The sequence below is a fragment of the Pseudophryne corroboree genome, chromosome 12 (assembly GCF_028390025.1).
Source record: "Pseudophryne corroboree isolate aPseCor3 chromosome 12, aPseCor3.hap2, whole genome shotgun sequence".
NCBI classification, from domain to species: Eukaryota; Metazoa; Chordata; class Amphibia; order Anura; family Myobatrachidae; genus Pseudophryne; species Pseudophryne corroboree.
In genome coordinates, this window is record NC_086455.1 from 14807673 (window position 1) to 14822364 (window position 14692).

Consider the following 14692-nt stretch of genomic DNA (forward strand, 5'->3'; position numbering starts at 1 on the left):
GTATACCACACTGTACCGCCCACACATTATACCTCACAGCAATGCCTCGTACAGTATACCACACTACCGCCCATACATTATACCTCACAGCACTGCCTCATACATTATACCACAGTGTACCGCCAACACATTATACCTCACAGCACTGCCTCATACAGTATACCACACTGTACCGCCAACACATTATACCTCACAGCACTGCCTCATACAGTATACCACACTGTACCGCCAACACATTATACCTCACTGCACTGCCTCGTACATTATACCACGGTGTTCGGCCCACACATTATACCTCACATCACTGCCTCATACATTATACCACACTGTACCACCGACACATTATACCTCACAGCATTGCCTCATACATTATACCACACTGTACCACTGATAGATTATACCTCACAGCACTGCCTCATACATTATACCACACTGTACCACCCACACATTATACCTCACAGCACTGCCTCATACATTATACCACACTGTACCACCGACAGATTATAGCTCACAGCACTGCCTCATACATTATACCACACTGTACCACCGACAGATTATAGCTCACAGCACTGCCTCATACATTATACCACACTGTACCACCGACAGATTATAGCTCACAGCACTGCCTCATACATTATACCTCACAGCACTGCCTCATACATTATACCACACTGTACCACCGACAGATTATAGCTCACAGCACTGCCTCATACATTATGCCACACTGTACCACCGACACATTATACCAGTGTACGGCCCACACATTATACCTCACAGCACTGCCTCATACATTATACCACAGTGTACCGCCCACACATTATATCACACTGTACCCCCCCACATACACATTATGTCACACTGTAGTGCCCACACAATATGTCACACACACATACCACACTGTAGTGCCCACACATTATACCAAACTGTACCCCCCCCACACACACATTATGTCACACTGTACTACCTTCATTAAGCTATACTGCAGCCCCCCCACACACATTATACCACATGATAGTCCCCACACACATAATGCCACAGTGTACTCACAGCAGGCACAGCATCAGAGTCACTCCCATGAGGCTGCTGCTGATCCCCACAGGCCAGAAGAGCATGTGACTGGCTCCTCCAATTAGAGCTCAGCACAGGCTCCTCTCACCCCCTCAGCACAGTCTCATGGGAGTTATTAGCAGTGTCTAGTTTCCCTTCGTTCAGAGGACCTTTCCAATAATTCACTGGGTGCGTAATGCACTGCCCCAGCCGGACCCCATTGCCTACGACAATTACTAAAACCAAGTTGGAGAAAGGCCCTCTGACATCACCAGGGGGAGGAGAAAGGCGTGAACATGGTACCCAAAATGTACGCTCGCCATGCTTCGGGCTCGGTGGCTCACTCGCCACCGGGTTACTAAAGAGAGTAGTTGTTGGCAAGGATAGTGAAAGAACTACCCCGCTGTCCCAGCTCCTCCCCCTGGCGTCAGAGGTCCTTGAGTTCACTTGGTTATAGCATCTACGCATTACCTGCCTGCAGCTTCCGCCGCCGGATCATTCCTCGCAGCAGAGCTATTCCTATTGGGCGGACTGTGACGTACACCCACAGTAATTACACCACTGGCAGCGCCCTCTTCAGGCTGACGCTCTGCGCCGTACCCAGCGTTTGTGTCGGGCCAGCCCAGACGTTTACACATGCCTGAATTATCCCGCGTCATCAGTTCCCAAACGGTGTCCCAATTTCTAAAAAGTTTTTTTACAGATGAAAATAAGAATTTACTTACCGATAATTCTATTTCTCGGAGTCCGTAGTGGATGCTGGGGTTCCTGAAAGGACCATGGGGAATAGCGGCTCCGCAGGAGACAGGGCACAAAAAGTAAAGCTTTAGGATCAGGTGGTGTGCACTGGCTCCTCCCCCTATGACCCTTCTCCAAGCCTCAGTTAGGTACTGTGCCCGGACGAGCGTACACAATAAGGAAGGATTTATGAATCCCGGGTAAGACTCATACCAGCCACACCAATCACACTGTACAACCTGTGATCTGAACCCAGTTAACAGTATGATAACAGCGGAGCCTCTGAAAGGATGGCTCACAACAATAATAACCCGATTTTTGTAACTATGTACAAGTAATGCAGATAATCCGCACTTGGGCTGGGCGCCCAGCATCCACTACGGACTCCGAGAAATAGAATTATCGGTAAGTAAATTCTTATTTTCTCTATCGTCCTAGTGGATGCTGGGGTTCCTGAAAGGACCATGGGGATTATACCAAAGCTCCCAAACGGGCGGGAGAGTGCGGATGACTCTGCAGCACCGAATGAGAGAACTCCAGGTCCTCCTTAGCCAGGGTATCAAATTTGTAGGATTTTACAAACGTGTTTGCCCCTGACTAAATAGCCGCTCGGCAAAGTTGTAAGCCGAGACCCCTCGGGCAGCCGCCCAAGATGAGCCCACCTTCCTTGTGGAATGGGCATTTACATATTTTGGCTGTGGCAGGCCTGCCACAGAATGTGCAAGCTGAATTGTATTACACATCCAACTAGCAAAAGTCTGCTTAAAAGCAAGAGCACCCAGTTTGTTGGGTGCATACAGGATAACAGCAAGTCAGTTTTCCTGACTCCAGCCGTCCTGGAACCTATATTTTCAGGGCCCTGACCACATCTAGCAACTTGGAGTCCTCCAAGTCCCTAGTAGGCGCAAGACACCACAATAAGCTGGTTCAGGTGAAACACTGACACCACCTTAGGGAGAGAACTGGGGACGAGTCCGCAGCTCTGCCCTGTCCGAATGGACAAACAGATATGGGCTTTTTTGAGAAAAAAACCACCAATTTGACACTCGCCTGGTCCAGGCCAGGTCCAAGAGCATGTTCACTTTTCATGTGAGATGCTTCAAATCCACAGATTTGACTGGTTTTAAACCAATGTGTTTTGAGGAATCCCAGAACTACGTTGAGATCCCACAGTGCCACTGGAGGCACAAAAGGGGGTTGTATATGCAATACTCCCTTGACAAACTTCTGGACTTCAGGAACTGAAGCCAATTCTTTCTGGAAGAAAAATCGACAGGGCCGAAATTTGAACCTTAATGGACCCCAATTTGAGGCCCATAGACACTCCTGTTTGCAAGAAATGCAGGAATCGACCGAGTTGAAATTTCTTCGTGGGGCCTTCCTGGCCTCACACCACGCAACATATTTTCGCCACATGTGGTGATAATGTTGTGCGGTCACCTCCTTTCTGGCTTTGACCAGGGTAGGAATGACCTCTTCCTGAATGCCTTTTCCCTTAGGATCCGGCGTTCCACCGCCATGCCGTCAAACGCAGCTGCGGTAAGTCTTGGAACAGACATGGTACTTGCTGAAACAAGTCCCTTCTTAGCGGCAGAGGCCATAAGTCCTCTGTGAGCATCTCATGAAGTTCCGGGTACCAAGTCCTTCTTGGCCAATCCGGAGCCATGAGTATAGTTCTTACTCCTCTACGTCTTATAATTCTCAGTACCTTAGGTATGAAAAGCAGAGGATGGAACACATACACCGACTGGTACACCCACGGTGTTACCAGAACGTCCACAGCTATTGCCTGAGGGTCTCTTAACCTGGCGCAATACCTGTCCCGTTTTTTGTTCAGACGGGACGCCATCATGTCCACCTTTGGTAATTCCCAACGGTTTACAATTATGTGGAAAACTTCCCCATGAAGTTCCCACTCTGCCGGGTGGAGGTCGTGCCTACTGAGGAAGTCTGCTTCCCAGTTTCCATTCCCGGAATGAAACACTGCTGACAGTGCTATCACATGATTTTCCGCCCAGCGAAAAGTCCTTGCAGTTTTTGCCACTGCCCTCCTGCTTCTTGTGCCGCCCTGTCTATTTACGTGGGCGACTGCCGTGATGTTTTATCCCACTGGATCAATACCGGCTGACCTTGAAGCAGAGGTCTTGCTAAGCTTAGAGCATTATAAATTTACCCTTAGCTATATTTATGTGGAGAAAAATCTCCAGACTTGATCACACTCCCTGGAAATTTTTTCCTTGTGTGACTGCTCCCCAGCCTCTCGGGCTGGCCTCCGTGGTCACCAACATCCAAAACTGAATGCCGAATCTGCGGCCCTCTAGAAGATGAGCACTCTGTAACCACCACAGGAGAGACACCCTTGTCCTTGGATATAGGGTTATCCGCTGATGCATCTGAAGATGCGATCCGGACCATTTGTCCAGCAGATCCCACTGAAAAGTTCTTGCATGAAATCTGCCGACTGGAATTGCTTCGAAGGAAGTCACCATTTTTTTTACCATGGCCCTTGTGCAATGATGCACTGATTTTAGGAGGTTCCTGACTAGCTCGGATAACTCCCTGGCTTTCTCTTCCGGGAGAAACACCTTTTTCTGGACTGTGTCCAGAATCATCCCTAAGCACAGGAGACTTGTTGTCGGGATCAGCTGCGATTTTGGAATATTTAGAATCCACCCCTGCTGTTGTAACAGTATCCGAGATAGTGCTACTCCGACCTCCAACTGTTCCCTGGACTTTGCCCTTATCAGGAGATCGTCCAAGTAAGGGATAATTAAGACGCCTTTTCTTCGAAGAAGAACCATCATTTCGGCCATTACCTTGGTAAAGACCCGGGGTGCCGTAGACAATCCAAACGGCAGCGTCTGAAACTGATAGTGACAGTTCTGTACCACGAACCTGAGGTACCCTTAGTGATAAGGGCAAATTTGGGACATGGAGGTAAGCATCCCTGATGTCTCGGGACACCAGATAGTCCCCTTCTTCCCGGTTCGTTATCACTGCTCTGAGTGACTCCATCTTGATTTGAACCTTTGTAAGTGTTCAAATTTTTTTAGAATAGGTCTCACCTAGCCTTCTGGCTTCAGTACCACAATATAGTGTGGAATAATACCCCTTTTCTTGTTGTAGGAGGGGTAATTTAATTATCACCTGCTGGGAATACAGCTCGTGAATTTTTTCCCATACTGCCTCCTTGTCGGAGGGAGACCTTGGTAAAGCAGACTTCAGGAGCCTGCGCAGGGGAAACGTCTCGACATTCCAAACTGTACCCCTGGGATACTACTTGTAGGATCCAGGGGTCCTGTACGGTCTCAGCGTCATGCTGAGAGCTTGTCAGAAGCGGTGGAACGCTTCTGTTCCTGGGAATGGGCTGCCTGCTGCAGTCTTCTTCCCTTTCCTCTATCCCTGGGCAGATATGACTCTTATAGGGACGAAAGGACTGAAGCTGAAAAGACGGTGTCTTTTTCTGCAGAGATGTGACTTAGGGTAAAAACGGTGGATTTTCCAGCAGTTGCCGTGGCCACCAGGTCCGATGGACCGACCCCAAATAACTCCTCTTCCTTTATACGGCAATACACCTTTGTGCCGTTTGGAATCTGCATCACCTGACCACTGTCGTGTCCATAAACATCTTCTGGCAGATATGGACATTGCACTTACTCTTGATGCCAGAGTGCAAATATCCCTCTGTGCATCTCGCATATATAGAAATACATCCTTTAAATGCTCTATAGTCAATAAAATACTGTCCCTGTCAAGGGTATCAATATTTTTAGTCAGGGAATCCGACCAAGCCACCCCAGCTCTGCACATCCAGGCTGAGGCGATCGCTGGTCGCAGTATAACACCAGTATGTGTGTATATACTTTTTATGATATTTTTCCAGCCTCCTGTCAGCTGGCTCCTTGAGGACGGCCCTATCTATAGACGGTACCGCCACTTGTTCTGATAAGCGTGTGAGCGCCTTATCCACCCTAAGGGGTGTTTCCCAACGCGCCCTAACTTCTGGCGGGAAAGGGTATACCGCCCATATTTTCTATCGGGGGGAACCCACGCATCATCACACACTTCATTTAATTTATCTGATTCAGGAAAAACTACGGTAGTTTTTTCACATCCCACATAATACCCTCTTTTGTGGTACTTGTAGTATCAGAAATATGTAACACCTCCTTCATTGCCCTTAACGTGTGGCCCTAATAAGGAATACGTTTGTTTATTCACCGTCGACACTGGATTCAGTGTCCCTGTCTGTGTCTGTGTCGACCGACTAAAGTAAACGGGCGTTTTAAAACCCCTGACGGTGTTTTTGAGACGTCTGGACCGGTACTAATTGTTTGTCGGCCGTCTCATGTCGTCAACCGACCTTGGCGCGTGTTGACATTATCACGTAATTCCCTAAATAAGCCATCCATTTCGGTGTCGACTCCCTAGAGAGTGACATCACCATTACAGGCAATTGCTCCGCCTCCTCACCAACATCGTCCTCATACATGTCGACACACACGTACCGACACACAGCACACACACAGGGAATGCTCTGATAGAGGACAGGACCTACTAGCCCTTTGGAGAGACAGAGGGAGAGTTTGCCAGCACACACCAAAAACGCTATAATTATATAGGGACAACCTTATATAAGTGTTTTCCCTTATAGCATCTTTTTTATATATTTCTAACGCCAAATTAGTGCCCCCCCTCTCTGTTTTAACCCTGTTTCTGTAGTGCAGTGCAGGGGAGAGCCTGGGAGCCTTCCCTCCAGCCTTTCTGTGAGGGAAAATGGCGCTGTGTGCTGAGGAGATAGGCCCCGCCCCTTTTTCGGCGGCCTCGTCTCCCGCTCTTAACGGATTCTGGCAGGGGTTAAATATCTCCATATAGCCCCCGGAGGCTATATGTGAGGTATTTTTAGCCAAAAAAGGTATTCATTTGCCTCCCAGGGCGCCCCCCTCCCAGCGCCCTGCACCCTCAGTGACTGCCGTGTGAAGTGTGCTGAGAGGAAAATGGCGCACAGCTGCAGTGCTGTGCGCTACCTTAAGAAGACTGAGGAGTCTTCTGCCGCCGATTCTGGACCTCTTCTCGTTTCAGCATCTGCAAGGGGGCCGGCGGCGAGGCTCCGGTGACCATCCAGGCTGTACCTGTGATCGTCCCTCTGGAGCTAATGTCCAGTAGCCAAGAAGCCAATCCATCCTGCACGCAGGTGAGTTCACTTCTTCTCCCCTAAGTCCCTCGTTGCAGTGATCCTGTTGCCAGCAGGACTCACTGTAAAATAAAAAACCTAAGCTAAACTTTCCTAAGCAGCTCTTTAGGAGAGCCACCTAGATTGCACCCTTCTCGGCCGGGCACAAAAATCTAACTGAGGCTTGGAGGAGGGTCATAGGGGGAGGAGCCAGTGCACACCACCTGATCCTAAAGCTTTACTTTTTGTGCCCTGTCTCCTGCGGAGCCGCTATTCCCCATGGTCCTTTCAGGAACCCCAGCATCCACTAGGACGATAGAGAAATAAAATGTAACTAAACTGAAGAGAAGCCATCAACAGTTCTGACCATGTCCCAGGTTAAATGGATACAGGATCATGGTTTTAAGTTGTGAACCACCACTCTTGAACTTAGGGCCCGATGCAGACCTGATCAAAGTTGTGCGATTTCGCAAGGCGGACGATTATTGATAAACTGTGCATGCGTACGGATCGTAATGCGCTGACGCGAGGCCAAACTGTGAAAGAATCCAGTGTCTTTTTTGATCGCTAGGCGTATGCAGGTTGATTGACATGAAGCGGGCAATTATGGGTGGTAACTGACCGTTTTCTGGGAGGGTGTGTGACGTCAGCTCCGGCACGATCAGCCTGTTTCTTTCGCACTGTAGGAGTAAGTCCTGGGCTACACACAGACTGGAAAAATCATTCGATGGTGAGTAGGAACGGATTTGCAGCTGACCAGTGTATGCAGAGATTTTCGCGAGATGTCAGCAGACTTGCACGGGGCGAGTTTTCACTCTGTTTGGGCGGCGACTATCTGATTGCAGACCTCTGCAAATTCGCCGAGGAGCGATCAGGTCTGAGTTAGGCCCTTAAAATTTACAGTAATTTGCGTAATACTTATACAAGTGTTTGAATATGAAAACATTTTAAACCACAAATACTGACGCGATACTGCGAACATCAGCCAAAATTTCAAACTACCGGGTTAGTCGCTGACAGTGGCTGTTCCACAAGTGGGACTGCAGCAGTCCAGAATCCAAATAGAGGAACCACACCACCTGCTAGTGTGTCCCGGCCAGTGATGTCTGGCAGTGTTTGGGGTGGCAGTAGGTGTGGATCCCCTATATGAATTTTGGACTGCGCTGCAGGCCCACCTCTGCATCCGCCACTGGTCGCTGATTGTACTGTGAACATATCGGTAACCACGGAGCTGGAGAAATTTTCATTTAGAAATGCTTCCAGCGGCTCGACTTGAGAGGCCTACGGTGAATAGTCAATTAAATTCTGTGTGATGAAGCACTAAACTTTTGTGGAGGTTGTATCCAAATGTTCTTTAATGGTTCAGAAAATGAAACCAAGGGAGTTATTTATATAGATTGACCCCTGTCCAGGAACACCGCCGCCATGTTTGTTAATGAAAGAAACACAGGTGACGCCATCAGTCGGCCCAGAAAATGGCCATGACACAATTTTGTTTCCTGCCCTTAACCCCCTCAGCGCCGCCCCTAGACGTCCGTGGCCTGTCAATCGCATAGTGAAGGATCGCAAAGTCATGTTGCACCGCAGGTGGGGCAGATATAACATGTGCAGAGAGAGTTAGATTTGGGTGGGTTATATTGTTTCTGTGCAGGGTAAATACTGGCTGCTTCATTTCTACACTGCAATTTAGATTTCAGTTTGAATACACCCCACCCAAATCTAACTCTCTCTGCACATGTTACATCTGTCCCCACACACACACACACCCTTCGTACTGCACATATTACATCAATCCAGGGTTTAGGTTAGGCTTTGCGGTGCAGCAGAAGACTCCACCATGAATCGAGATTCTCCTGCAAGATGCAGGAGGGTAGGCAATTAAGCCGTAAGGGGGTTACGCCAGGACTTAGGGGGTCATTCAGACCCGATCGCACGCTAGCTTTTTTTGCAGCGGTGCGATCGGGTCTGAACAGCGCATGCGTATACTCAGCCGGGCAGCAACGGCTTTAACGAAGGAAGCGATCGCACCTGTGATTGCAAGAAGATTGACAGGAAGAGGCCGTTAGTGGGTGTCAACTGACCGTTTCTAGAGAGTATCTGAAAAACGCAGGCATGGCCAGCTGTTTGGAGGGAGGATTCCCGATGTCAGCTCCTGGCCGGATCATCGCAGCGGCTGAGCAAGTCCTGGGCTGTGCAGACACTGCACAAACTTTTGTTTGTGCAACTCTCCTGCACAAGCGTTCGCACCCCTGCATAGCGATTACCCCCTCCCTCTGTAGGCGGCGACTACCTGATCGCAGCACTGCAAAAAAAAACCCGCCTGCGTGCAATCAGGTCTTAATCACCCCCTTAGTCCTATATTTCTAATAAGAAAACAGGGGCAATATATTCAGAGAGGAAGAATCGGTCATAACATTGGATACCCAAATATTTAAAGGTGTCAGCCCAACATAAAAGAGGGAAATGAATGGGTTGGTAGGAGGGCGTCCTCTAAGGGGAAGTATAGAGGATTTATTCCAGTTAATAGTGAGATCAGAATATGTCCAAACATGTCTACCACCTGTAGGACCACGGAAACGAGTTTAGACCCGGAGGAACAGTAGCATGTCGCCTGTGTAAATATACGTCCAGCAGGGCGGACACCACAAGCAACTTACATCTGTGAATATGCTTTAAAGGCCCCATACACTAGAACAATAATGCCCCATTTCATCCAATTTCGGGCCGGTATATCGGATGAAATCGGGCATTTTGGATGTGTTTCCAATCCGATGCGCGTTCCCGTGAGGGTCAGATCGGCTCCCCTAGATCGCTAGTGCTGCACTCGTGATATGTCGGTTCCAGTAGGCATGGCTGGGATTGCATACGATATATCGCATGCAAAATGTTCCAAATCATATGGAATCGAATGGAACCGCTTCCGGGAAGCACCCGGGAGAGTTCAAGAGAAATCGCCTCCAACTTCAGCCTCAGACATATCGTTGTAGTGTATGGGGGCCTTAAAGACAACCCCTTTAATTAATACACGCATGGGCAGACACAAGTTCTGCTGAATGATCAGATCTGTGACAGATTTGGCCCCATATATAGCGAGTCACACCGCACACAAAGTGCTGCCAGCCACTCATGCCCAACATCCGTAACACTGGGCACTCCAAGCAGTATGGCTGCCCAATAACGCGTCTTTGTGCATTCATTTCATTTATGCACATGCCGCAGTGTGCGGTTACCGCTCTTAATTTTATTTTCCTTTCAAATGCAGTAATTAGGCTTTGATTGGCATGAATGCTGATACTTGTGGTTCTACAACAGCTAAAAAACCACAGGTTGTATACTTATATTTTATTTAATTTTAACTAAGGAAGGAATCGGTTCGTACTCCGCAAATAGGCAGACACAGTTGTCTGCGCTGAATGTCTTATAGCGATATGTTTAGCAGAAGATTTAGAAGGGTTTATGAAAATAAAACCCCACTTAAGAGATACAAATGTAATAATCAGTCTACAGATCTCTGCGTAGTATTAATTGCATTAGGATTCCCCTCCTAGTCAGGCAGATAAGTCTGTAATCAGCACTGGGGGGTCCCTGTAGCTTTGCAGTCAGAAGTTTGTAATATGCAGTTTATCACATTGCACCACCTGCAGTTTGTCTGGGGTACTGCAACCACATTTAAGTGGCACGGTCATTACCAGATGATCTCGGTTTAATGTTAAGTAATTTGCAAACCATTACATATTCGAATTTTTTATTTTTTTTCTTCACAGGAGTCACTGAGCCTGAACATAGGATGGAACAGTGCTGCTATTTAAGAAAACTGTGAAGACTTAACATGTACGATTTTTATAAAAAGTGTCTGCAACTCCACTACTGCTGGTAATAGTGATTCTGGAGCCAGTTTTAAGACTGTGAATATTTTGTGAATATATGCTGCGTCTACAAAGCTGTGACATGCAAGACACTGTCCTACCCTCGGAGATGAACTCAATCAACCCTCAGCCCTCTACAGTGTTAAATCCAGTTATCTTGCAGCAAGGACTTTCCCGCAGGTTGTCTGAGAAGGACACCTTCCTTGCTGCTCCGATGACTTCGCACTGACTGCCGATCGAAACACTTTCAAAAACTTTCTTCTAGTCATCTGCAAACTCTGGGCAACGGGTACCCAAACGGACTTCCCCCTCAGACCTTCTGTAACATTTTTTGATTTTATTTTGGATACTCTGTTCCAAGTTCCGGTCAAGAAATCTTAGGAACGGTGGCTAAACGGTAACTCCGTTACTTGGCGATTATGCTGTGGTGTTGGGGAAAGTAGGGGACGACACTCCTTACACTGTAGATTTTACATTATTTGCGTGTATTTTAATGATAAATTGTGAAATCTCGATTTATTTCCATATTGGTAAAAAAATCTCAGATTGCAGCCTCCCATTTACGTTTAGCAGAACCTCTCGGACCTTATCTAGTCATGGGCTTGGCCTCCAAAACAGGGTGACCTAAAGCCTCAAGTGCCTTTCAATTTCATTCTTACGCTCAACTCTTCTGTCTAGATCCCCATCTGGGTCCATAGAGTAATGCGTTACTGAAATGACCTAGTATTTTCCACTACCTCCTGCCGTGCACCTTACTGAACATTAAGATAGTCAACCTATTCTGTGCCTACAAACACGAGCACCGAGAAACATATTGTGTGACATTTTCTTGTGTGAAAAGACTTGCCACCTCTGTGCAGTGGAGGCAGCCATCTTGAATCATCATGTAGCCTATCACCACACTGGAACAGATAACGTGCCTCTGGGATGGCCCACTAGCCCCTAATGAAATAACGGCCAGCAAAATGGCTCCATCCGCTGCGTCTAAGGGTTAATACTGTGATTGCTACAAAAGCCAGTGTCCTGGCAGACCAGCTACTGGGTGCTTCTCTATCTACGTCAATGACTATTTCCGTTGTTTTTGTAACATGCTACAGTAATAAAGATGTTCTTAATCTGAATTTGGCTTTTCAAACGGACATACGAAATATGGGCTGATCTTTAAGTACCCTTTCTTGGGCAACGCTTGTAAGTAGGAAAGCTGTGGGTGGGGCTTTGCACAGAATGGGAGGAGCCTATCAAACATTATGGGCCTTATTTAATAACCTGAGAGATGCAGGCAGGGGCACAGTATTTTAAACTATTGGCGCTTTTTAACAGGCTAACCCGCCGGAAATGCCCCCAAACTGGCATCTGTCAGACTGTTGTACATCTGCTGCATTTTCCAGCCTGAAAAGCTAGCAATCATATGAGCTAAATCGCTGCAGTTAGCATAGGGAGCGTATACATGGGAGAGACGTTCCACCCTCACATACACAACTTGAGCGTTTCAACGCTGATTTTCTATAGCATTATGCATTTTTGCATTGCTATACAGAATGTTATGCAATAGGAGCGTCTAACTCTATCCAACTGCCACTCACATTATTATATTACATCTGAAACAGACCAAAACATGCCTAAAAGTTTCATTTTTTCCCCTTGTTACAATAGAATTAGCCAATATGCAAAGTATACTGCACAAATTCATACACTCCATCATAGAACCGCTAGTGAATATTAAACATTGGCGCATCCCGTAAGCGAGCCTAAAGAATAATAGAGAATATTCACTAAGGAATTTATCACAATAGCCATCTGTGTCCCGATAAACAACCACTTACTTATAGAGACAGGAAATAACTAGTGACCCGCATATGTGGAGTGACAGTGGGCACCAGGAAGCTGATGGACACATTTGCACAGAGTACCAGGGACGAGGTCAAAGAGCGGAGGCTACTATAAACTTTAGAGGCCGATGCTCCAATAATGATATAATTAATATATCCTCATTAATGGGTCCATAACACGGGAAATTTATATGGAAGGAGAACCATGGGCACGTGAGGCCAATGAGACATGTTCCTTTCTGCTGCACCATCTACTCTCCTCCATCCTCTAATCCAGAGGTGGGGAACCTTTGGCCCTCCAGCTGTTGTTGAACTACACATACCAGCATGACCTGCTGCAGTTTTGCTATTTGGCAATGCTAAAACTGTTGGGAGGGCATGCTGGGATGTGTAGTTCAACAATAGCTGGAGAGCCAAAGGTTCCCCATCCCTGCTCTAATCCATGTGTGCTGTCATTACGTCTCTGGGTTTAATCAGCCTCCCTCTACTACCCATCCTCTTGTCTTCATCGCCTCAATGTTTTAAACCTCCCATCCCGTCGCTGTGGTCTTCTTCCTCCGGCATCTTGTCCATGGTCCCCGCTTGTCAGCCTGCCTTCCTTGCCGTGTCCGCTCCAGTGCATTGCTCCCTTTTGACATACCTCATCGCAACTGCCACATCACCTGGTCTGTGGACTCTCATGTCAGCCCTTCCCCTCTGGGAGAAGAGCGCTTATAGATTAACGCTGCCACACGCCGACACCATTCTCCAGCAACCGAGATCCTACCCAGAAGCCAGAGCAAGTAGGTTCAAGACCTGTCAGTACCTACATCCTGGCACCAACCATAAGTCAGGACCACATTCTTCCCAAGGCTGGCGTCACTATACAATGAGTGCTGGGGTGTTGCCACTAACTGTACCCCAATATCCTTGCACTTGTACAGCTGTAATGGTCATGAACCAATAGATTCTGGGAGCAAAACAGGACACCTGAGGTATATAAAATTTATGGAGTCATCTATTATAGTTTGCAATAGTGTGGTAGTATTGCTAGAGGACAAGTAAACTACTCCGTGCTGGGTGATATATATAGGTGGAATAAGTATTTAGTTGTTTGTCTCAGTAATTTTGTATCTTTGTCAATAATTGTAGCCTTCTAACGTTCCAATGAAATGACCAACGACAATCAATATGGGAGGTGACCTACGGGACGTGGACCGGTTGAGAGGAAAGTTATTCCCTGTTGTGCTCACACATACACTATCTACTGCTATTTATTACAAAATACACAAAATAACTATGTCCAGAGGATGCTGCTGGAAACTGACTGGATGATCAAGTCCTTTCACCATAATCAGACAGAAGTCCAGGCATTATTGATAGATGGTAAGGCCGGGCCACTCCTCTAGACAGAGGTAATCTAGTCCCTTTTGCTGCCATTATGAGTTGTACAATAAACAAGCCCCTTGGGAGGTAACAAAATAAAAAGGAACTTACTCTTATGTGGTAATACTCACGTGGGACTGCGAGCAGAGAGGACACACACTGTCTCACCACTACAAATAGAAAACTGCTGGTTATCCAATTCTGATACACAGCAAGCTTTGCCACTTTGGGGGTAATTCTGACCTGATCGCTGGGCAGAGATTTTTGCAGCCCTGCGATTGGATACGCCGCCCCCTGCAGGGGGGAGGGTATTTTAGCTGTGCAAGTGTGCAAACGCATGTGTAGCAGAGCTGAACAAACAGATTTTGGGGGTAATTCCAAGTTGATCGCAGCAGGATTTTTGATAGCAATTGGGCAAAACCATGTGCAGTGCAGGGCAGGCAGATATAACATGTGCAGAGAGAGTTAGATTTGGGTGGGTTATTTTATTTCTGTGCAGGGTAAATACTGGCTGCTTTATTTTTACACTGCAAATTAGATTGCAGATTGAACACACCCCACCCAAATCTAACTCTCTCTGCACATGTTACATCTGCCTCCCCTGCAGTGCACATGGTTTTGCCCAATTGCTAACAAAAATCCTGCTGTGATCAACTTGGAATTACCCCCTTTGT

General features: G+C 47.2%; 1 protein-coding gene and 1 long non-coding RNA gene across 3 annotated transcripts in view; one reads left to right on the forward strand and one right to left on the reverse strand.

The window, feature by feature from the left end:
- The window catches only part of LOC134980310 (uncharacterized), a 93219-nt gene extending 92106 nt beyond the window's left edge, over nt 1–1113 (reverse strand). The window contains exon 1 of the long non-coding RNA XR_010190377.1: nt 1048–1113. This is a non-coding gene — a long non-coding RNA (uncharacterized LOC134980310). The remainder of the gene's footprint in view (nt 1–1047) is intronic.
- The window catches only part of CA14 (carbonic anhydrase 14), a 70418-nt gene extending 58473 nt beyond the window's left edge, over nt 1–11945 (forward strand). Inside the window, exons 11-12 of one of the 2 annotated variants that reach the window (XM_063947067.1) lie at nt 7645–7688; nt 10723–11945. In XM_063947067.1, the coding sequence (XP_063803137.1) occupies nt 7645–7688; nt 10723–10778 (100 nt within the window). In that variant the 3' untranslated portion in view covers nt 10779–11945. The remainder of the gene's footprint in view (nt 1–7644; nt 7689–10722) is intronic. The other variant, XM_063947068.1, reaches the window with a different exon arrangement.
- Nucleotides 11946–14692: the final 2747 nt, after the last annotated feature.